We start from the raw sequence: 25528 nt of genomic DNA on the forward strand, positions 1-25528 counted from the left end.
CCCCAGTGCCTAGAATAGGAGCTACCTTCTAGGGGCCGAGATCCCTTTGCGCCCGCGCATCCAATAAAATATTATCGCCTAAGCTCCCTTTTTTCCTTCTTCTGCTTCAGGTTCCCCGCAGGATATAGCAGCAGTAAGAAACCAGGCAGCCCTTCAGAGCATGAGGACTTCCCGGATGATGTCCCAAAACACCAGCATGATGACTATGGGGGCCTCGCAAAACACTGGCGCAATGTCTGCCGCAGCTGGCCAGTCCGAGATGGGGATGGCTCCCTACAGCAGCCCAGCGGCCGGCCAGCCAGGAATGTACAATATGAACACAGGAATGAGCCAAATGTTGCAGCACCCAAACCAAAGTAGCATGAGCCTGGCACACAACCCAAGTCAGGGGCCGAGGCAGCCCACCTCGACACAAGGGGTTGGCATGGTCAGTAGCTTTGGTCCAAACATGTTGGTGAACTCTGCCATATCTCAACAACACCAGCAGATGAAAGGACCTGTGGGACAGGTTCTACCCAGACCACAAGCTCCCAGACTTCAAAACATGATGGGGCCTGTCCCGCAAGGAGCACAGAACTGGCAGGCGCGAGGCTTGCAAGGTATCCCTGGAAGGACTAGCGGCGAAATTGGACCTTTCAATAATGGTGCAGCTTACCCAATGCAATCTGCTCAGCCAAGGTTGCCTAAGCAACACTTCCCACAAGGCATTAGTCAGTCTGTCATGGACACAAGTGGAACAGTACGGACCCTGAATCCAGCGATGGGAAGGCAAATGTTGCAACCACTCCCTGGACAACAAGGAACCAACAACCAAGCTAGACCAATGGTTATGCCTACAATAAGCCAAGCAGTTCCCACTATGGCTGGTTTTAACCAGTCCCCTGCACAACAGATACCAGGGGGTAGCTTTGCTCAGAGCAGCCAAGGTCAGATCTATGAGAGGAATCCGACTCAGGACATATCTTATAGTTACAGCAATGAAGGAGCTGGCGGTTCCTTTCCAAGTATAGCAGAGAGCACAGACCTCGTAGATTCCATCATTAAAGGTGGGCCAGGAGATGAGTGGATGCAAGAACTTGATGAGCTGTTTGGAAATCCGTAGCACATGGGGATATGTATAGTTACAAACCTTTGTGGGGTCAGAAAAAAGGAAAGCAGGATGTTGTCCATCCTTGTTTCTTTGTTTTGTTTTTAAAGCTGTGCAAAGCAAGCTGATCTGTGGCTGATTGTGGAAGGCATGGATGGAATGTAAAGCATTGAACAGAAGGCCTTGCTGGTGTCCTCACAGCAGTCTCCACCCCATAGTCCGCCTGCTGCAGGTGGGAATAAGACAAAGAGGGGCTGCAGGGGGCTCCAAAAATTGCTACTTACTGCCCATGGGCTGTGGAAGATTGGTAGTCTTCACATGGCAAGCACTGGCTGCCCCATAACAATAAACTTTCCACCACAGTTCTACTGGAACTGTTGTAGTGTCAGGACATTGCAGAGACAGATGCCGATACAAAGGAAGGGGCACCTGAAAGAGAGAGAGAGAGAGGTCAGGATCAGTACAGGTGCTAAACTCTGGGTTTCTCCATGTAGTTATGTGTCTGATTTGATCAGGAGTCAAGCAGAGGCTGCTTGGTTATGGTTATGACTAGACATGGCCGCAGATGAAAGGGCCCATTCAATGTGCTATCAAGTCTCCTTTGGGTGCAGAGAAAGTCCCCATCTACATAGTTTGCCATTCCTGTGTTCCCTGTTTCCTCTATAACCAAGTGACTCTTGTGTCACTTTTTAAGGATGTGGGAAAATACAGAGCTCTAGGACACACTAAGGCTGCAGTACTTATATTGCTCACTGAGATAGCAGCTACCAAAGACAAAGATGCAAAAGAAAGCAGGCATTAAAAAGGGAAAGGTTATATGTATTAAGAACTTGCAAACAGTGGTGTCCAGCTTGTTCTTTTCCTGAAAATTCAAGATGAATAGGTGTTACCTGTGAGGGGTTGGGTTGCACAGGCAGATGTCTTTGGGAGTTAAGGGAGAGGGGCTAGTAATTCTCTTGGTGGTCATACATAGAAATTATTTAGGAGCAGCGTCAACATGTCTTTTGACAGGTTGGAAGCAAGTTTATGCTTAATATTCTCTGATGGCTGGTCCTCTTTGTCAACCTTCCTACTATGAACATGATAACACCAAGTTCTTTATGATGCCTAAACTAGTTGGTGACAAACAGAATAAGAAAGGGAGGGGCTTCCATTCAGGTAATTGCTGGAAGTAGTTGTACATAAAGTTACGACATTCCAAAGGTCAATCTTCAAACGGAACTGTCTAAGCCACAGTTTTGTGTGCCTGGAACTGACCTGCAAAAAAGTGGAGTCATTTATGTTGGTGGGAGTTGAATATGATACCATTTGCCTGAGTTTTAGATACAGGCTTGGTATTATACACATGTCACTTTTTCGGGCCTAATTATACATTATATGCAAATGTATAACCAAACTTCAGTGGTGCATTCCGTATTTCCCCTACCAATGTCAAGTCCAAATTCAGAGGGAGCGTTTTTTTTTAAGTGGAGAAACAGCAGAGAGATGGAATACTTGATCCTTTCCCCAGCCACCATTTCCCCCCTGTTCTGTAGCGCGCTCCAGTTTCAGTAGTGACACCTGCTCTCTCATCAGATGTCAAGGAAATAAGCAACTGTCTGACTTTTACAAGACATCTGAAGGCAGCCCTGTTTAGGGAAATTTTTTATGTTTTATCGTGTTTTTAATATTCTGTTGGTAGCCGCCCAGAGTGGCTGGGGAGGCCCGGCCAGATGGGCGTGGTATAAGTAATAAATTATTATTATTATTATTATTATTATTATTATTATTATTATTATTTAAAATAGAGGGTGGGATGGGGTGAGGAGTGAGAGCAAGAGCAAGAGCAAGAGTAAACACACATTTGGAACTCTGTAGGACAGAAGCAGCTTGGAGGGATGGTTTTAAAGTGGAGAAGAATCAAGCAGAGAAGGGTTCAATCACAACCCACACTTCACTTAAAACCACCACCTCCAGAAGCTAACTTCCCTGGAAAATGGGGAAGGGGGAGAATCACGATTCGATTACACATATTTACATATAAGGTGTACTTAGGCCCTCATTTATTTTATCTGGTTTGTGACATGATTTTGAATTAGTGGGAGACATTTTGTTGACACCTTTGAAAGTTGGATGTCGTGAGCTAAAAGAACCACTTCATGCAACTTCCTGCTTGTGCTAACATGACGGTTGACCAATGAGCTTGCACATGAGTGGACTTGGCATGTGGCAACGCAGTAGCTTGTTAACAGAGAAGTGGTTTGCCATGTTCTTGGTGCACAATGTGCCAAGTCAGCACTCATCTTAGCACCAGTGGAGAATTGTGGCCTGAGGATCCCAAGAAGATTTTCGTCCACAAATACTCAGAGCATAATTAGGTATCATTATATCAGCTAGTGCTGAGGACTGGAAGACCAATAAAAAGGTTTTGTGGGTTACAGAAATCAGCTGAAGTGGTGAGAGATACAACCACTTCCTTTGAAATCTGAATAGGCATACAAAAGCCTCAGAAAGGAACCAAGTATCTGTCTTCATCACTCCTCTGGGGCAGTGTCACTCTTTGCTGGAAAGGGTGACAACAAGAAGACTAAGAAGTTGGAGTTTTGAACCGCACAAAATCTAATGAGTAATGAAATTTAACATTCATCTTTATCAGAAAAGTACAGGAACTAGTGTTTGATGAGGCCTCAAAATCCATTATCTTTGAAAAGCTTCCTCCAAATATTTTGAACTGGGACCAAGTAATAAAAAGTCAAACTTTAATATCTTGGGTTTTGTTTTTGTTTTTTTACTATGGTGCTGATGTATATGAAATGTTTTAAAAAAAGAATTATTTGTAAATATGTTTTTACAATCCTGCAGATATCACTGGGTCTAATCTGTAAAATATATACATATAAATAAATATTATATAAATATAAATATATATATATAATGTTTGTTTAAAATAGAGTATTTTTATTTCATTCTTTAACTCATCCTCACTGCAGTGGTATTGCACTTCAGATGTCTAATTACTAATTTGTACTGTATCCTTGCCAGCAACTTGCTCCATTTTATCCAGATTTTTCTAGTTTACTGTTTTTTACTTTGTACATTGAACATTGCTTATTTCCTTTTAAGAACTGTACAGAGTTCTGGAAAAAAATGTAGAAAGGAACTAATAACATACCAATTTTAAAGAAAATAATAATAAAAGATTGTTATCTGAATCAGTTTAATTATTAGGAGTTTCCCTCTTACCTGATTTGGTTGACTCTGTTTGAGGGACGCAAAAAAGGTGGCGACATTGCTCCTGTAAAAAACAACCTAGAATAAACAAGAAACGACTTTATACCAATGCAGATCATCTGTCCATCTAGCCTGCTGTTGTTTATACGTACTGACAGTTTCATGAGTCTTTCGTGCCTGGCAAAACCAGGGAATGAAGCTAGGATCTTTTGCTTGCAAAACACACATTCTGTAAGACCCAATTCAAACTTAAAGAGAAGGCCCATGGTACTATCCTCCACTGAGCCTGTACCCTCTCAAAACACACACAGGTAATTGCTTGTTTGTAGGCTCCCCCAATTTATATGGGGTGAACGCTCAGGCTGATGCCATGCAGCTACAGCATTGCTTTTCATTGCAACTGGTTTGCCCCTGTTCTTTTCCCAGAGCTTCTTCCTTGCATAAGCTTTACACCTTAGGGAAGGGCCTGATTGGTGGAGGTTGTGGTTTGTATGCAGAAGGTCATAGTTTCAATCCCCAGCATCTTCAGGTAGAACTGGAAGAGAGTGCTGTATGAAGCCCTGGAGAACTACTAGCTGAACCAATGGTCTGACTCCATAGAGGGCTGCTTCCCATGAAGGGAAAGAGATGTGGTAGAGCTTTCAAACAAGACTTCACCTCACACAGGTTAAGAAGGGGAAAGAAGGTACTGTACAATCCCTAGATGGGAATGTATTTGAATATGTTCCATAGAATCACTTTTTTATCATAGCCTCGTACAACCTCACAGCTTGGCTTCCATTTTTGAAGCATTTAACCTGATGTGGTAAGAAGTCAATAACATAAGTAAGCTTGCTCAAATATTAACAGCAGTGACAGTTACTGCACAACGTAAGGAGTTCATAACAAGTGTCTTCCTATAGTAAATCAAGTCTTCCGTCAGAGATAGCCAACATAGTACCCTCCAGCTGTTGTTGCACTACAATTCCCATGAGCCCCAGACAGCATGGCCAATGGTAAGGGATGATGGGATTTGTAGTCCAACTACAGCTGAAGTGCACCATACTTTTACTCGAAAGCGCAGAAGTACTGTGTCATCACTATTTCTGCTTCTTCCTTGCACAGTTTTATTTGACACAAAAATCTCTAGGAAAGGCTGATCTGAGATGTAAAAACATTTGCAGAACTTGCCATATATATATATATATATATATATATATATATATATATATATGAAAACCACAAATCTTAATGTGCAGTGCAACAGCAAAATTGGCCAATGATGTTTGGTATAAATAGTTTGGTGTGTGGTGTAGATAGTTCCATTTAATTCATCTAGCTTGATGGAATTTTACAGTCTGCAAGTTCAATGGGAGTTCAGGCTGCTCAATAGTTCACAGAATCAGGCCTTGATTTTTGTATTGAACATTTATTGACATGTGATTAACTGCACAGGCTTCTTTTTTGTTCTCCTTCCCATTTTTTCTAACAAAGATATTAGTTCTCTCATTCCGAGCAACTACATGGCTGGTGCTGTTTTACCAGCTGATAATCAGCTTAACATTGAAGGAAAATGACATTTAAATGGGGGAGTTTCAAAAATGTAGCCCAAAAAGCTTTTGTGGAATTTCCAGTGTTTGCTCAGTTCAAGGCAATGAGAACTGCACATTATTACATAAAGCATTTTGACATTTTCAGCTAATTATAAACTAATTGACATTCAGATAAACTTTTTGAAAGGTACATTTATCTTAAACATTTATGAAATTTTCCATACAATAACCAAGAAGTTGACGAATGGCTGGCTGGCTTCGTGGGATTCTTTATCTCTGATCCCTGCATTGCAGGGGGTTGGACTAGATGGCCCTTGGAGGTCCCTTCCAACACTACAATTCTATGGTTCTGTGACTCAGCGTCTGGGGCACTGTCAAGGAAAAGTATGGTCACTGCCTTACTCCCTAAATTTTCTTCCTGAGATTTGAAACAACCCAGGAATCCAGTGCTTTAAACGCCACTGAACATTCAAAAGAATGATCAATAATCCAGAAATATTAGCCAAATAGATATTAGTCAAAGCAAATGGCTTGTACATGTAGCATAAAGTAATCAAAATATTCTATATTTTGTCTCCTTGGTTCCTGGATATTATTATTATTATTATTATTATTATTATTATTATTATTATTCTGTACCATATACATATGAGAAGCCAGTGAAATGTATTTATGCTATCTTAAAACATATATGCATTTCAAATAGCCTCTTGCTGCATGGATGAAAGTTTTAAAAAACAAAAACCCTCAGGAAGGTTGTAAATTTTGCATTGCAAGGGAAAACTAGTGAAGAAATTTGCATGCTTGTAATTTGATCCACATAGCTTATTCATCTGATGCCCAAAAGAAGCATATAATTTATTTACACATAGGAATAATCTTTAGATCAGTTTACATAGTTTGTTTCGACCAACCAACAATTTGCAATCCAAGCAGCATCTATCAAGAATATAAAAATGATCCAATTCAAATAAAAAAACAATTGACCTAAAAGTTAGTCGTGAACGGAGGAGAAAAGGATTGCATGTCCCACAAGCAGGCAAAATAAATATGGCAGCTACAGAAAAAAAAAGTCACTGGAGAATTGTGTTTCATAAATAGTTTTCCTTTCATCTGATAGTGTTAGATTTCCCTTCTTGCATATGTTGGGACTCCTGATCAGCTCCTGAGGAACTTCAGGGTTCTCTGGAGTACAGGTTGTGCATCACTGATGCAAAAAACTATTTTGTAATGAGTCCACTGAAATACCAGTCTAACCTTACGTTGCCAGTTCTGCCTTCCAGCAAACGCCAGTTCTAGAGCTTTAACCAGGCAAAGCAGGAGGCCTCACCCAACTGAGTACACCACACTATAGCAGGCACAGACAAACTCAGTTCTCCAGATGTTTTGGGACTACAACTCCCATCATCCCTGGCCACTGGTCCTGTTAGCTAGGGATGATGGGAGTTGTAGTCTCAAAGCATGTGGAGGGCCAAGTTTGCCTATCTCTGCACTAGAGGGAAAGATTCAGTGGCAATAATACTGAGACCATGAATTGTGAGGAATCTTACAAGTTATATAGTCCAACCTCCTGTACAATGCACAATGCAGCTATATCAGGGACAGCTATTTAAAATAAGGTTTAAAAATAAATAAATGTTATGACTACTTTGATTGGAAAAACCCAGTTATGCACAAAGCCATTTGGAAGACAAGGTAAAATGCCGCATAGTTTTGTCTACAGGAGAAGTATTAGGGAAAGAAAGCTGGGCACATATTTATTCCTTCAGAAATTTATAATCTGCCATTCCTTCACGGTTACCAGGGCTGTTCACAAAAATGAAGGCAACCAAAAGAAAACAATAAAACCACTGCAACCATTCAGTAAATATGATTAAAACAGCAGAACACAACAGAACATTACAAAGTAATTCAAGAGATATTGAATAGGACTGACCAAATGAAGTCTTTTTGCCTGGCTCTTCAAATGCACAACCATGGGCACCCGCTGAACTTTTCTGCGGCGGGTGTTCTATAGACAGGGGGCCACAACCAAAAATACCCTCTCACCATTTCCATCAGACTAACCTTTAAAAGTGAGAGCACCCCGGAAAAGCCTCCAGAAGATGGCTTCTACCTATGGTCAGGCTCACAGCTTTGTGATGGGTCATTCACACATGGAAAGATTGTGCAGTTGTTCCACTGTGTTTTGTTTTAAAACCTGAGCTCTGAAAACAAGCAGAAATGGGAGAATGGGTAAAGATGTCTCACTCATGACATCGTGCAGATGCCCTGTAAAAAGTGACTGAACGGATTCTGGCTATAATAATAGCTTTAGCTGCAAGCATGGAAGTTACAGAGAAGCAGCCTGAGTTACGTTTTGCATTTTAATGACCTTAGTAGAAATTCTGGAGACCCACAGACAGTTGGTGGCCTCCTCATGTACTTCATTCTTAGCCTTCCTGTGAGTAAGGCACTAAATAAAGTGACGGCCAGGGGATGACCAGATTCACATGTCCTCTGTGCTAAAAGAACAGTAAAAGTTCTGCACTAAGAAAAGCAGCGGACTTTGAAAGCTCCCAGATTTTGGTGTACCGGTTCTGGGATACTGATAATTAGTTACAAACAAGTAGTAGAGACTTTCACCCTCAATAGGCCTTCACATGAGGAAAGGTTTGATGACAGCTAGAAACCAATAGGCAAAAGGAATTCGCCCCTGGCTGGGAAGTTGGTGGGGGTCAGCAACCTAAGGCCCATGGGCCATAAGCGGCTCATGGGGGTCATTTAACCGGCCATGGACCCCCACCACCTACTCAGTCGGCTCCCGTGCACTGCGCTAAACCGGCACGGAGCAGAGCGGGGACCGCATTCTGCAATGCTGGCCGGCTTCCCATTGCAGGAAGCTCCTGCAGCCAATGGGAAGCTGCGTATGCCTCCTCCACACCAGAAGGAGCACCAGAAATAGCGTTTGCGCATGCATGCATGCGTGCACACTCCGGCCCACCGTGGCATCTGCAGGACCGTGAACTGGCCCAAAACTTTGCTGACCCCTGATCTACCCACTGCCATTAATCTGAGAGCAGCTCTTTAGGATCCCAGCAGCCTTCTATAGGCAAACTACTATTGTTCAATTGAGCTATCACAGCATCTCCTCAGTTCCATATAGCAACACCCTAAAATGTACAGTCTCTACTGCCTCACAAGTCTGAACTGAATTAACGGGCTAATAATAATTCTTTGGGCTAGTGGAAATATTACAGCTCCGATGCAAATGCCACTTCTCATTGCGCCACATAGCAGCTGTCACCACATGGTAAGGTGTTAACATGCAGCAGAAGAAAACACAGATGGGGCAATGACTCTACACCCTTGTAAATGGACAATTTTAGGAGAGAAAACACCAGAAATCAGGTGACCTATTAAATGCCTGCTAACTGCTGCAAACAGTTTCTACCTGATGACAGCCATCTATGGTCATGGCCTGGGGGGGGGGGGGATTTCCAAGATCATTCACTGGCCCTTCCAGCTCCCCTGGGGCTTTTGATCAGAATGTACCAAAAAAAGCCCATTTCCTTAGCTGAGCTCACTTGCTGAAAATCCACCTACTGCTGTGATTCGTTTCTTTCTTCTTCCAGCATTTTCTGCTTGGTTTAATCCTTTCTTGTCATGCACGCAGATGGTTGTGGTAGGCTAGCAGCTTGTCTTGCTGCACCTTCCTACTATAGTGTCTATTGCTAGGTGTTCCAGAGGTCACATTGCCCAACTGCTCATTCCCAGCACATATGCTGAGTGGGGAAGGATATTATAGGTGCTTTGTAGCTATGTGTCTTGTGGGAGCAGCAAAATAAGCAGATCATGGGCCATGAGTTTTCTTAAGCACATTAAAACCTATGATCCTCCAACTGAATGTACCACAACAAACTCATTGGAACCAGCTGAACCAGCAACGGAGGCTTCAAATACTGTTCTGACAAGTTTAGTATAGTACTGAAAGTTTGAGGAAGACAGGGTTTTCCTGATTTGCCTAAAGAAAACCCCCACACAATTATTTAAGGTGTTTGCCCAAAAGATATTGTATTATTAAAACAAACATGGCAAAACAACCAGAGGAATCCAAATTCATACAATGGTACATCTCTATGTGAAATTAATTTTCAATTATTTCATTTAAATGGCTTGAACAAAGTTTGCTTAAAATTGACATAGACCAGACCAGCAGTTAATGAAATCAAGCTGAACATGAAGCATTTTCTTTACTATTAGATAAATGATAGCCAGCCCCATCAGTATGCATGCTACCTTCAAGAATGAAGTGCAAAATGGAATCATAGACTTGTTGAGTTGGAAGGGAGCCCAAGGGCCATGTAGGCCTGCAATTCAGGAATCTTTTTGCCCAATGTGGGGCTCAAACCCACGGCCCTGAGATCAAGAGTCTCATGCTCTAATGACAGAGCTACCGGTATTTTCTGGATAGGGCTTGGAAGGTTTTGGACATTTCCAGGCAGCTGGTAGTATGTTAAAAGTACTTAGAACCACCTCTGAGTCTCCCATGCACCCTGGAAGTGGCTGTCTAGCACATTACTTGCTAGTAGTGGTGGCGGCAAGCAACAACAGGCATCCAATCTGGAATAGGCAGCTGCAAGTCTGCCAATTAAATTACCCCCAACATAGTGTCACTCACGACACTGTTGGCAAATAGATAGATAGATGATAGATAGATAGATAGATAGATAGATAGATAGATAGATAGATAGATAGATAGACCCTGCCCTCCCTGGCCAGGGCTGGGCTCAGGGCGGTTAACACCAAATATGAATTACAATAAAACATAATAGGAGGGGGGGAACCCAACAACAACAAAGTTAATTAAAATACAGCTTAAAATACATCTTAAAATGCAGCCTCATTTTAATAGTAGCCCATAAATCAAGACCATAAAGGGAGAAAACATCAGATATTCACCCGAGCCAGCTATCCATGCTGGTCCTACATGTGCCAGCAAAAAAGCCAAGGGAAAATTTATATACCAAATCCCATATAAGGGGTCAGAGTGAGTCTAAGCCGAAGGCCAGGCGGAACAGCTCCATCTTGCAGGCCCTGCGAAAAGATGTCAAATCCCACAGGGCCCTAGTCTCTTGTGACCAGGGCCGGCTCTAGGTTGAGTCCTGGTGGCCCGGGGCGCCAGGCCGGATAGGCAGGGCGCTGCGCGGCAAAGCCGCGTGGAAGCCATGCTGCGCCCTGCAAGGGCGGGGGCGCCGGAGCGATCTCCGCCCCTCAGCGCCAGGGCGCGTGACCTGCTTGAGACTGCCCTGCTTGTGACAGAGCATTCCACCAAGTCGGGGCCAGTGCTGAAAAGGCCCTGGCCCTAGTTGAAACCAATCTAACCTCCTTGAGGCTTGGGACTTCTAAAGTGTTCTTATTTATGGACCTTAAGGTCCTCTGCAGGGCATAACAGGAGAGGCGGTCCTGTAGGACCCAAGAGTAAGAGCTGTGATTTTAATTTTCCACATGCCCCAAAATGACATAATGCCACAGGCATTGTGGGTAATTTAAATGGCGGGTGGGTCACAGACCCAGTCAGCCAGTGAGGGGCACAGGGTCAGGGCCAGCAACAGACCCAAGAGAAGGATGGAAGGATCTGTCAACTTCGGTTCTCTCAATTTCTCATTTTTAAATTTTAAATTCAGTCCTCCACATTTTGTATCACTCTGTGATATATATATATATATATATATATATATATATATATACTCATGAAAATTCAGCAAAGTAAATTTCTCCTAATATGCAAATTTTGTACATAGTTTAAACTAACGTATACATTTTTGCTATGCAATTTCCGCTACTAAAGAGCATTTTTGAATGTCATTTGCACTAATATCTTCATTTTATGCACACTTTCCCCTTAACATATGCATTTTTGTAAACATTGTTTGGTTGGAGAACTGCACCACAAAACTCAGATGGGTGCAAATTTCAAATGATTGCTGTGCTTCAGTTTGCATATTGCTTTGTAAAGTGAGAATTTGATAGAATCACCTTTAAATGTACACAGAATCAAATTTCTCCTCAAACCATTAACCCAAGGTAACTAGATGCTGACAGTGGCCATGCTTAGCATTTATATAGCACTTTAGTGTGTTGGACGTACTTCAAGTAATGCTAACAGTGTCCCTTTATGGTGAGCCAGTACAAGCATATTGTGGATTGGAAAGTGGCTTGCCAACTGAATTGAAGAGTAAGGCAAGAATCAAAATAGGAACTTCCCAGTTCACAGCTCAGTATACCAACCGCTACAGTATACCAGCTGAACAGCAGTTGTAAGGAAACCTTAGAGTTATCACAAGTACCCATCAAGTGTAACAAATTATTTTTTTTTCCCCAAGACGTTGAACCTTCTTTTTGTGACCTTTTCTGCATAGAGCACTTATTAATCCAAAAATAAATGAAAATCGTCCAGGCTATCCTGTATGTACATTTCTAGCATTTGTATAACCTGAAATACTATATGGGGCAAAATGTGCAGGTACTATTCTTCTCATTTGTTTAGTGAGCTTTGGTCAGGTTAGACATTCAATAAAGCAGTTGTACTGAGAAAACCTCCATCCGGTTTACTCCCTAGTAAGCATGCTTGGGATAAGACCTATCTTAACACACGGTTTTGGGAATGTGTTGCGATCTCCTCCATAAACTTACTAAGCAATAAAAGCAACATACCTATTTCCAGTAGCACAGCCGAATTGTCCCACTATTGAAAAACAAAGTCCAGATGTATAAGCCACATTCTTTTTGCACAGCGGACAGAGAAGTTATAACTGCTCTTGGAAAATCTCCCTTTTGTTAAATAGTGCCAGTGCATTCCAAGGAAGCAGATTTTCATGTTATTATCTCTTCTCCCATCACCCTTTTGATTTTTCTCCCAGCACTCTTTTGGTTTTTGAACTAATAAATATTACATCTGTACACAAACGCTTTCTTCCCAACCTAACAATGTGCCTAAGGAAAAAGTTGTACAAATGATCAGCCATTCTTAAAGTGCTCCCAAAACCTAATATGAGAGCTATGCAATGAAATATACATGAGCCCTAATAGGCAAAGCTGTCTCTAGGTAAGACTTTCAGCGACAATATATCAGCTCCTAGGCTCTGCAACACTGGGGAGATCCATACCCTCCATTTCAAGCACAATCAAGGCACATGACTGCCTCCTCAAAGAATACTGGGAACTGTAGCTTTCCCCCTCACTGAGCTACAATTCCCATCATCACCAGTTCCCAGGATTCTTTAGGGAAGTCATGTGCTTTAAATGTGCATAATTAGAGTAATTAGCTGTCCTGCTAAAAGGGAAGCTGTCCTCTTTGCACAGATGTCATTTTGAGTAAAGAGAAAGCTAAACAGGCTACTTTTTAAAAAAAAAACTAAAACTGCAAAGTTCACATTACATTACAAAATTATTGTGACTGAAAGAGATTGTTTCTGGTTCTGTGGAATTTCCCCCAGCAACAACTCAAGCCCATTGCATGGTTGTTCTCCTTAAAAAATAATTAATAAATAAATCATGATAACAAAGAAAAAATTAATTGAGTAGGTGTGTATAGGAATGGCATTTTCTTGATAAATGGAAAAAACTATGGACAAAAAAATATAAAATTTACAGCTTGAGATAACCTTATGAAAATGCAATACGTATATGACCCCTGTAAAACTGGCAAAAATTAATAAAACCCATAATAATAAGTGTTGGAGGCATAAAAACCAAGTTGGAACCTTCTACCACATGTGGTGGGCATGCCCAGAGATTTAAAAATTCTGGGACATGACCTACGAAGAATTAAAGAAACTATTAAAAACTACATTTTGTAAAAAATAAAAAAAGCCTAAGCATTTCTTCTGGGAATTCTGACAGACAATCTCCCCAAAGGAAAAATAAGACTATTTCTCTATGCTACATCAGCAGCAAGAATATTAGTGGCTAAATATTGGAGGAAGAACACATACCCACCAAAGAGGAGTGGTTGTGCAAGCTGTGTGAGTACTTGGAACTTGTGAAGCTGACAGATATAATAAGAGACAAGTCAAATAAGACAGTTAAGAAAGAATGGGAATACCTAAATAACTACCGGTATTTGATAAGTCAAGGTTCAGAAGTGAAGACCTGGTTGTGTCTAGAATAACTCTGCAAAAGTTTTTTTTTTTTAAAAAAAAAAAGCTCCAATACCAAGATGAGGGATGCACTAAAATACAGATAAGTTAGCTTCAATTAGGAATAATTAACTGTTGTGAGACTGACAGAAGCCCAAAGAACGAAAACACGAAAAACACGAAAAATTAAATATTTAAGAAATGACAGTCTATTAGGAAAATGGATGACACGGAAGAGGTAATTGTTTAAAATATATGTGTTTGATCTGTAAAGTATTAGTTTAATAATGAATTACTTAATGTCGTTTTATTTATTATTTTCTTTTTTCTTTATTAAAATTTAACTATTGGTGTATGATATTTACTTACGTTTCTTTTTTTATTTCTTTGTAACCTCTTAATTTCTTTTTTTCTTTTTCAAGTTTGTAAGTTTTGATTTGTACGTATTTGCAATAATAATAAAAAAAGGAATGGCATTTTCCCAGCCACAAATGTGCAGTTAGTGGCAGGAACATGCAATATCCCCAAAACAAAAGCACTGTCTTGATGGAAGACATCTAGAACTTGCGCCAGGGCTGTGGAACCCCTTTCAGCTTGAGGTCCACATTCCCTCATGGGTGCCTTTCCAGGATCTGCATGCAAGGGGTGAGGAGGCCCAGAGACAAAAAGTGGGTGAGGTGACTTTTTTTCTTTCACCCAGTAGGTTGCATTCCAACCATGCAAAAATCAGAGGTTTCTACAGTCACGCTTACACTCTCACACACCCTGCTGTCTCCCATCCAGGTAAGCAAGAGGTACTATCACAATTTAAGGACACATTCAAGCTAGTTGAAGGTGTTTGAGGGAGTGGAGCATGGCCAGTGAATGGCTTGGCCTATGGAAAGGAGGTATGGCTTCTGGATGAAGCATAGCCTGGAGAAGATTCCCAAGGGCCAGAGAGAGAGGCCTGGAGTCTCAGCTTCCTACCTGTGTCCCATGCAATAAATAACTATGCTACTGTAAGGAAAGATGCTTGGACCTCTCAGAAGAATGGAGTACAGTGGAACCTCTACTTACGTACGATTCCAGTTATGACTTTCAGTAGGTGCTTCGACTTATGAACTTTCCTCTAGATACAAACAGAGGCCTTGCCAGCAGCCCGGAGCTCGCCCAGCCGGCTGCGGAGCAGCGCTGGAGCCTCTGCCGCCAGGGAGAGGCTTCGGTTTGCTTATCCCACCAGCTGCGGAGCAGTGCTGAGGCCTCTGCTGCTGGGGAGAGGGCCCCCATCCCACCTCCAAAGCTGTTAAAGAGGTGCCACCTGCAAGAGGCAGAGCAGGGTGCACTGCAGCCCCAAACCCTGCCAAAGAAGTAACCTGAGGAAGTCCAGAGAAGAACCTGGCTTGGCGGGGGGGGGTGACCCTGGCTGAAGTGAATCAGCTCTTTACTGACCCCTGCCCCACCCCCAGTTTGTAGCCAGGTAAGCCCACCCACCCTCAGTGCATATAAGAAAAATAAATGTTAGTTTTTAAATCTACAATACTGTCTTATTTGTTTTATAGTACAGTAAATTTATTATTGCCTTCATTTTATGGATCTATGGTCTCGTTAGTAAAATCCATGTTAAATTGCTGTTTTAGGGGGTGTTTTTCATCAATTCGCTTTTCCATTACTTTCTATGGAAAAGTGTGCCTCTACTTATGTACATTTCTAATTATGACCGGACCTCCAGAATGGATTATGGTTGTAAGTGGAGGTTCCACTGTATTATTGATGCCACCTTTCAATGCCAACAATAATTTGACAGTGCTCAGGGATATACTAAAACCAGGAATTTCATAGCATTCACTGACTCTACCGTTCATTGTTTTTTGGCTCTGCCCACCGGCATGCTCTCTTTCTCCTCCATCCCAGCCAAGCTAGAGTAACTCTTTGCTGACCTCATTGAGGAGGCAAATCTCAGCAGGGTGCTAAACTCTTGCAACAAGAGAGCAGATGGCTGGGCTGGGCAAGTACAGCCAAAAGAGATTTAAATATAAACTCTGTTGAATCAAGTAATCGCTTTTGAGGGTGTTATTCTGACAAAGCTGGAAGGGTTTGCCTCAATAACATAAAATAGAAGTGTGGAGCTTTGGATAAGGTAATTTCTGTAGTCTGCTGTAAGAACCTTACTTCCAAAGACCCTCAAATGTAGGACAACTTCCAGAAAGGGTTATCTGTGTAAGTTTGTTGCAGCAGCTGGATCAAAGAAAGAAAACGTCCAAAGCAAAAGGAGAAAACTGGTGGAGGAAAGAGTGGCATGCCTTCATTTTTAAGGTTACTCATTGTATGGTCCATGCACTAACATGTTTTAGAAATATTTTGCTAAGGGAGGTGCTTAACATTGACTAGCCTACTTATTTCCTCTATTTTTAAAATATTTAATATATTTATTTCCTCTATTTAAATATGCAAATATTTTAAGGATGATGTTAGGCTATTTGTCTCTGCCAAGATACACTAGTCAATGGGTTCTGCTTCTCCATGGTGAACAACTAGGAACATAGGAAGCTGCCTGACAAAACCAGACTGTTGGTCAGTGCAACTGATTGGCACAAGAGAAGACCAAGCATCACTGCCAAGACCTCCAGCGTTATAGAATCATGATGAAAACCATGCTGATATAACAATACATTTGGGTGATTGTTCTGCCCTCATGATTAGTGTCAGTAAATATGTCTTATATAGAAGTGTGTTGTTCATGGAATCATAGAGTTGGGGGGGGGAAATGTAGTATAAACACTGACAACTGGGAAACACTGGCCTGTGAATGCTCCAATTGGAGAACAGCCTTTATCAAAGGTGTCATGGACTGTGAAGACGCTTGAACTCAGGACGAAAGGGAGAAACGAGCTAAGAGGAAAGTACGTTTGGCAACTCTCACCATAATCAATTCCCGTCTGGAAACAATGTCCCCACTGTGGAAGGACATGTGGATCCAGAATTGGCCTCCACAGTCAGTTACGGACTCACTGTTAAGACCGTGTTCATGGAAGACGATCTTATTCGGCTACAAGTGATTGCCAAAGAAGAAGAGAGTTGGAAGGGATCATGAGGGACAGTCAGGGAAACACATCTTCTATACTCAAAGGTACTTAAAAACTAACGAGTGAGTGACTTCCTATAGTTTGAATAGTACTTGTTAATGTTTTCTGTTTATATTTTCTTTCCAGCCGGTGAACTCAGAGTCGATTGTTCCTCAGCACAATGCACAGCCTTCTTATTACCAGTTTTAAACTATTAATCCAAAGATTTTCACCAATCTTTAAATTTTATTTACATCTTTCCATTGCGCAGTGCTTCCCTTTTTCTGTCCTGTCATATTTCTTCTCTAGTTAACCACTCTGTTCTCTAATCAGTATACATCCCTTCTACACAAATCTTCCTTTGTACAGTATCTCCCACTGTCCTCAGACATCTTCCATCTCTGTGAGGGATGCTCATCCTTCCAGCCTCTGCTGCCTCATAAAATTATTGTATTTTTAAAATCTAGAGAACCATCAAGCATGTCAGTTTCATGACATGTCAGTTTCATGACATAGGAGCCGGCCTCCCATCCAGGCTGCTGGGTTGCCTAGCAACCTATTTCTCACTTCTCTGATGAGTCATTTGCCTATTGCAATGCCTTGCTGATGTAAGCACAAGCAAGGAAAACAATATTGCAATGGCAATATGTGTGCATATTATTAGTCCTATACAAAGGTTTGTCCACCACGTTGCTGCCACCTTAACTGTTTCAAAGAAGCAGATTTCTAGGCCTTTTGCCTTCTGAATATGGATACGTGCACCACTTTGCAGTTAAACAATGAGACATTTTGACCTGTGTTTTCACACTCCAAAGCTAAGCAAATGGATGCTTTGTCTTCTGAGGTGACAAACAAGGTTCTGAACTTGTTCCATTTCAAAGATGCAGCCAACAAGCCTGCCTGCCTCTCCACAACTGAGAGAAAACAATATGCATGCTTACAATTTTAAAAATCAGAAAGGATGTAAGTATTCTGCTTTTAGAATGTGGCTTTTTAGGGCGGGGGTTATTGGGTTACTGCTTTTGGTTTGGTTTTTTATGTTGTGGTCTTGTTGTGAACCGCCCTGTGACCTTTGGGTATAGGGCGGTGTATAAGTTGAATTAATAATAATAATAATAATAATAATAATAATAATAATAATAATAAGTCAATTTTTCAATGAGTGCCACCCTTGCAAACTCTTTCCCCTGTTTTCTCCTCTTTTTAAAAAATAACTCCACAAGCCAGAGAAAAGGAAGTCCACCTTTACACAGGGCCGTCTAACCCATAGGTGCTAGGGGTGCAGGGCACTCAGGCACCGGGCTCTCAGGGGTGCCAGGCCGAGAGTCTGGGGCCCGAGAGTTGAGTCCGGGGAAGAGCCCACCTGTCAGTCGGAGCGCCGCGAGTTCGGGGGCGACCGAGCCAGAGAGACGGCCGGCCAGCTCTGCCCTCCTGCGCACCTGGGCGACTGAGGGGGGGCGCTGGGCAGATCTTTGCACCCTGGCGTCACATATGCTTAAGACAGCCGTGCCTGCAAGTTCTTTCCCAGATGATCAGAAAAATGCACAGATGTTGGGCACTTCTGGAATGTCACTATTTTGTGGATGGAATTCAACTGCATACTGGCAATTTGAGATTACGCAATTGAAGCTGATTTGGTGCTCTTGCACAACAAACCCACTTGTCAATGTAACACGTTGAGGTCTTGAGCAGCACTGGGAAAATGACAAATACTCCACTACTGCTGCCTGATAATCAGGGTACAACCATGGAAAAACCCACTCTTCCTGCTGTTGTTGTTGTTTTACTATTGTATAGAACCAAATTTTTTATTAAAAAAATAATCTTAAAAATCTTAAAAACACAACATAATATACATGTTGTTAAACCCGAGAAATGTGAACCATCATTAAGTTGTATAATATATCACTCTTCGGAGTGAGGAAACAGCTTTGCTCCAGGAGAGAATCCTGCTATTTGCAAATCTCCCCATCCTCTATCTTTTATATTTATAAGTGAGGTTGGATGAGAGTCCAAGTGGTATCTTTGCATGGGACAGGGCAAACAGACAGTAAAAGCATTGGGGGGAAAGACCAACTGACTCAGGGTTATGGGTTCAAGCCCCATGTTGGGCAAAAGATTCCTGCATTGCAAGGAATTGGACTAGATGATCCTCATGGTCCCTTCCACCTCCACAATTGCTATAATTCTACAGAATCATAGAATTATGTATTCAGTGATCTGTGTTTGCCTGAGCTTGAGTCTGGACCATAGCTGCCAAGTTTTCCCTTTTCTCACGAGGAAGCCTATTCAGCATAATGGAATTTCCCTTAAAAAAAAGGGATAACTTGGCAGCTATGGTCTGGACTAAGGATTCTGAGCTCCTGTGTTCGGATTCGATACATGGTGTCCAATCACAGAACATTTCAGGATTTGAGCCTCTGCCATTGGCCCTTGAACTCTGAGTCATGATTTGCAGCTTGGAAGTTTAGACAGCCAATCACGTTGGGAGTGGGTGTGGCCCAGGCTTTCAGGAATGTATATAAGCATTTGCTTTGCCCGTTTCCCAGTTATGTAGTTCAATAAAAGTTCTTGCTGTTATCGCTGTGTCTTGCCTCGTGGGAACCCACCCACACTTCACATAGTTCCCTGAAGTGGTGAGGCAACTCCTAGGACATCATAGCTGGAATCATAGCTGGTTAAAAATAGGCACAGGCGGTATAGTCCAATGTGCTGAAGTATCACAGCTGGGATGTGCAAAACTAAAAGCAAAAATATGTTTTTTAAAATTCACAAGATGTCATTGGCATAGATGAGTTGTGTCGCGCCCACTGCAGGTGATCTCCCGGGCACCATCCGTTAGATGTCTGCAATGCTCCTGCAGCCATATTCACAGCACATGTAGCAGCAATGAATCTCATTTTCCAAATGACAGAGGATTAATTGCAGTTTTGATGCTAGAAAAAGACACTACCTCTAAAAGAGAACTACTTCAGCAATGATAAATGTTCGGATTCCATGCAACCATGCATTTAATGTGAAATGTATTGGATAATCGAGAAAGATCTCCGAGGCTGCAATCCTATGTTCTCTCTCACCTTGGAATATAGGGGGGGGAGTATTTCTGAATAAAAATGCACAATATTGCATTGCAAAAGGAGTATGCTCAGGAATAAGAATGCCTATAATTTATACCGCGTGCATTAATTGCTTCAGGTACACATTATCTCAATAATCTTTACAACAGGCCTGTAGTGTTATTACCCCTATGTTTCATAGGAAAGCTGAAACTGAGTATATAAGAACATCATAAAAAGAGCCCTGCTAAGTCAAACCAAAGGTCCAGCATTCTTTTTTCACACTGGCCAAGCAAGTTGCCTATGGGAAGCCTGCAATCAGGGAGGAAAGCAGGGCATGATCTGAATAGCACTCTCCCCACTTGGTGGGATCAGGTACAATTTAAGCTATTGACTTCCCAGCTCTCAACATTAGTTCTCATACCTTAAAATTCTAACTAAGATTTTTAGTCAACTTTGCCTGGGAAATAATGGCCAGTCAGGGTGCCCTTGGCCATCTATTTAGCTAAAGCAGGGGTGGGAGGGCCTTCTGCCATCCAATGTTGCAGGATTTCAACTCCCATCATCTCTGACCTTTGGTTATGGTGGCTGCAACTGATGGGAATTGGGAGTCCAACAAGCTCCCAAGGGCCACAAGCTCCCACCTGTGAATTGTAAGCCATCCTGGGAACTGAAGGGCAGTATATAAAACCTACATATAACAAGCAGGCAAGCAAAAACTATTTCTGGGTTACTGGTTTTGCTTCTCCCTCTCAGCTGCTTTATAATGCAAACATATGGAACCCAGTTGCAGAGGGAAAGTGGTGGGCAGAGAAAGGGTTAAGCCTTCTTCTTCCTGCGTACCATTTTCTTCCTCACCTTCAACTCTCCCCTTGTTGCATACGTGCCAACTCCTATGGGCTGAGGTTTCTTCCACCCCCTCAATATTGTTTAGCAGGGAGCTCAGCCAAACACCAAGCTAGATGTGGCGCAGCATCAGTGGCAAGCTCCTCCTGAGCATGAGAGAGGAGGAGCCACAGCCATTCGTGCAGCAAGGTGCTGGGCTAGGTGCTCAGTCTCCCCCCAGTGATGCACGCACAACATGTGCCACGTGTGTGATGTGCATGGCATCGCATGTGTGACGTGACAATGCCCTCCCCCATCGTTGCCCAAAGCTGGCACTTTTGCCTTGTTGACACCATTTCACAGTGGAATAAGTCCAACTTGCTTCTGTCCAACCTTGTTTGTTCTATCAGTGTTCCAGAAGCTATTCCCAGAGCTTGGACACTTTTTGTAAGAAATAAATTCCTGTTTTTCTCTACTACCTGCATGCATGGTGCTTTACAGACTGCAAGAAGACAAGGAGCTTACAATGTAAACCTTATGGTCATAGATATGTTTTATATAACAACTATACTGGAACTGGTCATGTGTCCCAATATTTATTTCTTCTGTATTATTGCAGCTACGCTGAATGGTGCGCATGTTCAGTTATATATTGACAACAAAATTAAAGAATCTAGTCCATCCCATTTCCAGTACAAACTCAGCTTCAGAAACAGAGCGTCTCTCCATTCAGTTCCCTCAAACATAACTGAAAACTTTAAGCTGCACATCTTTCACAATAAACAACTGTCCTACTACCCTCTCCAGAGTTATTTATTCTTAGAAAGAATGTCCATTAATGTTGATTTCTCTTTAAAATTGGTATTATTTTAATTATACAGTGGCCAAAGCCAACAGATGCATTTCCTTGCCTGGGGTGAAGGACAAGATGGTGGCTTCCAAATTCCATGTACAGGAGTTGACATGACTGACAGCTGAATTTCACTTCAGCACAACAACAAGGTGGCATCCCCCATTACTTCCAAGGGTCAGCAATCTAGTTCAGGTGGGCACAGGGCAGGCCTTGTGGGACAAAGAGCCCTGTCCCCCTGCAGAAGGAAATGGCTGAGGAGCTATAGAGGGTGGTTGGGGATGGGGCTGCCACCTCTGCCCGCCCCCCCAATACCTGATGCCTGAAATGGTTGTCTCACTCTGCCTGATGAGAGGGTCAGTTCTGGCTGTGATTATTATTTTGTCACTCTGTTCGTCTGGCAAAACATTATTGGCTTTAATATATAATTTATATATTTCATTCAATTGGGTTCTTTTTTTCCTAAAGATTATAAAAAAACACAAGCATGTACAATAACATATGAAAGGTCAGCAATAATATTGAATTACAATAAGCTATTTCCCTTTGCTTCCTACTCCCATGCTATTTAAGAGCAAACAGTGGCGAAGCAAAAGGCAATTTAGAAGTACATGTATCTGCTAGGCCCTCTAGTGGAATTTGCAGGCTGTTTTCCTCTGATCCTTCTCCACCAACCATTTCCTTTTAAGCAAGACCCGTTTGGTTCAGCAGGGCTTACCCACACTAAATGTCTTTGGTTTATGGCCTTTAGTTGAAATCCTATGTGTTCTTACTCTGTGCAAAGGCACATTTTGTTCACTCATTTCCTTTTTTTAAAAAATTAATTTTTATTGATTTTACATAATAAGAGTTTACATAATAACAAAAACCATACACATACATAACATATTTTTCACATTCTCCTACCCCCCCCCTCCAAGAGCCCTCTCCTCCCACAAGAGAATCCCCCGAAAGGTAGGCAATCAAATGTGGTTCATGTTATAGTTGGGTCTCTACCCCCCCTCCCTCCTACCCCCCAGAGCCTCCCCCTGCCACCAAGAGGTCCCAGGATGGCAAGGATAGGAACAGGCAAGTATCCACCCAGCTGTTGTCCAACTTTAGCATCCAAAAACTATAAAAAAGAAAATAAGATAAAAACAATGACAGAGAATAATAATAAAAAAACCCACAGCATGAAAAATATAATAAAAATAAAAACAAAACACACAACATCAAAAATTTAAACCTTATCTAATTTCCTAAACATTGTCTCTTGGGCTTCCCCAGACCCCCCCCCTTTATTGATTTTCATTTGCCATCCATCTTTACAGTTTTCATTATTTACCAACCATTCTAATCTCATTTAATTTAAAATTGTCCATTTAGCCAATTAATCAGATTATCAATAAATTTTTTATTTGTTTGCTTATATATCTCCATTCCATTCCCCTCCTTCCCCCCACACCCCAGAACTCTCCCTGCCACCGAGAGTCTCCAGGATACGAAAGGAAAGAAGGGATGTTTCTTTTCCAGCTGGTTCTCCCCCTCCCCCCTTCCCCCCCACTCCGGAAGTCCCCCTCTGCCACCAGGGAACCCCAGAACGGAGACGACCACAGGGGGAGGGTTAGAGCACCCCGCTATCCCATTATTCATTCTTCCCAACTATACTAATAATCTCCTTTCAAATCTAAAAAGAAAAACACATCTCTATTCTACTTTCCCTCCCTTGCCTAAATTTTTTCTGCAAGAACTTTCATACTTTTATAAAATCTATATCTCATTTTCTTAATCCATTTTAAATCTTATCTTCTAGTTTTAGCCTCTTCCCCCCCCTGTTCACGGCACATCCCTTCTCGGATCAGCAAATTCCATAATCCGTAAACCAGTTTCAAAACCATGTTAGCCAACCTTTAAACAAAAATCCTTTTTCCATTCACCCCACTCCCTTTCTGCGAAATTTTTCATGACCAAATTCTCCATTCCCTCGCTGTTGCCCCTTTATTGTTTGTATCATCCACTCAATGTAAGTAATCCTCTCCCACAGTCTTTGTTCCCTATGGGGATTCTGAAGTCCAGACATAGTTTCTGCTCCCCCTTCCATGGGAGCGTCGTTCCCCTGGCTCACGTGCTCAAAAACTTTTTCCTCTTTCTTCTCATTGCAGACTTCCTCCTGATCAAAAAGCTGACATACTTCTCGCTTTCCTTCTATTTCTTCTTTATTCTCTTGTTCCAACGTTTTTTGGCCCTTGTCCCCTTGAAGAAGTTGGTTCGTTTCCTCTAATTGAGCAATCTGTTTATGTGTTCCGACAGTAAGTTCCCATAAGAGTCTCAGAGTTTTCTCTTTGAATCCAACTGTATGTTGACATTTTTGTGCTCCTCTCAAGGACACAGTGCTATCCCAGAGCACAGGAAGTGTTAGTGTTTTTCATTCGATCGCCATTTTTCCAAACTGGTTACAATATATTCACAAATTTAAATCCATTACTTGATTCTAAATTATAATCCAAGGGGAGTTTTCATAGGCAACTTTTGCAGCTCAGTTTGTCAACATTGTTTCAAAACTCCCTACTACACAAATCTTGCTGAGTCCGTCAGGACCGCCGATTCCAGCGGTAGTAAGAGACTCTTCTCTCTTATTAAATCTCACACTCTCCCCTCTACCTTGTCATCAAGGGGAACTTCAGCACAGTTCTTGCAGATGCATAGATATAGTAAATCCACAAATGTCTTGGCAATGGATATTTTCTTAACTGTTTCCACTTTCAATCAATATGGGGGAGATCGGCTTCCGTTTTTTAAATCTCCTCCCGCTCCAAATTTAAGTTCCAATAAGATTTTTAAGCTTTCTTACTCACGGACATCCACTTTTCAAGTCCTTTTTCTTTGGAAGTATTCAGCGCTCTCCGCCTCCGTAACGGAGCTTCTCTCTGCGAAGGCAACAATGGTGCTCAAAATGGCCCCGCGACTACAACCCTCCTCGCTCCGGAGCTCTTATAAGAGCCTACCAGAGAGTTGGGGAGTCCGAATTGGGGCACCGCTGAGACTTTTCGTCCCTATAATGCTCGATATAGGGCTCTATGGGGTGCAGCGTCGCCCCCGCTGCTTCCCCCCCTTCGCAAAGACGGGCTGCCTCGGCGCTCGAGACAGACCCCACCGGACAGCGCTGGCGCTGAACCGGAAGCCCCATTTTGTTCACTCATTTCCTATGGGGCATCTACATGACATTGTCATCAACTACTGGGCCACCTATGTTTTTTCTGTGCTTCTTCCAGTGCACCTTCACTGTTACGTTTCCTAGCACCACTATTTTATTATCATGCCTTTTGGCTGATGATAGGAAATACTGAAATATTCACAAAACACTTAATGGAAAAGGCATTCTAGTGCAAATTTTAAAATTGTTTTAAGCAAGACATTTTTTCCCCAGCCGGAACTCGCTGGAACTCAGTTCCAGTACCTCTCAGGTGGGCACCATTGCCATTATAAGAGAACAAGGGAGGTATTCTTCATGAGTTCCAGAACCTCTTTTTCTAGAAAAATAGCACTAGTTTTAATCTTTTCCACATTTTGCCCAATATTCTAATTTGTGGTAAATCGCAGGCAAATATAACTAACAAGCATAGAGCTTTGTTGTTGTTGTTTAGTCGTTTAGTCGTGTCCGACTCTTCGTGACCCCATGGACCATAGCACGCCAGGCACTCCTGTCTTCCACTGCCTCCCGCAGTTTGGTCAGACTCATGTTCGAGAACACTGTCCAACCATCTCGTCCTCTGTCGTTCCCCTTCTCCTTGTGCCCTCAATCTTTCGCAACATCAGGGTCTTTTCCAG

At 42.2% G+C, this 25528-nt stretch overlaps 1 protein-coding gene and 1 long non-coding RNA gene across 2 annotated transcripts in view; one reads left to right on the plus strand and one right to left on the minus strand.

Annotated features, from left to right (window-relative positions):
• Positions 1 to 4278, plus strand: part of MAML3 (mastermind like transcriptional coactivator 3) — a 290816-nt gene extending 286538 nt beyond the window's left edge. Inside the window, exon 5 of the mRNA XM_035114166.3 lies at positions 111 to 4278. Coding sequence (XP_034970057.3) covers positions 111 to 1102 — 992 coding nt within the window. The 3' untranslated portion in view covers positions 1103 to 4278. The remainder of the gene's footprint in view (positions 1 to 110) is intronic.
• On the minus strand, positions 1379 to 8026 carry LOC132592635 (uncharacterized). Its single transcript, XR_009558129.2, has 3 exons — positions 7897 to 8026; positions 4310 to 4375; positions 1379 to 1516 (listed from the first exon to the last, which is right to left on the minus strand). It is a non-coding gene; the product is annotated as an uncharacterized LOC132592635 (long non-coding RNA).
• Between the last annotated feature and the right edge of the window lie 17502 nt (positions 8027 to 25528).

Source organism: Zootoca vivipara, chromosome Z1 (genome assembly GCF_965207765.1).
Source record: "Zootoca vivipara chromosome Z1, rZooViv2.hap1.1, whole genome shotgun sequence".
Classification (NCBI taxonomy): domain Eukaryota; kingdom Metazoa; phylum Chordata; class Lepidosauria; order Squamata; family Lacertidae; genus Zootoca; species Zootoca vivipara.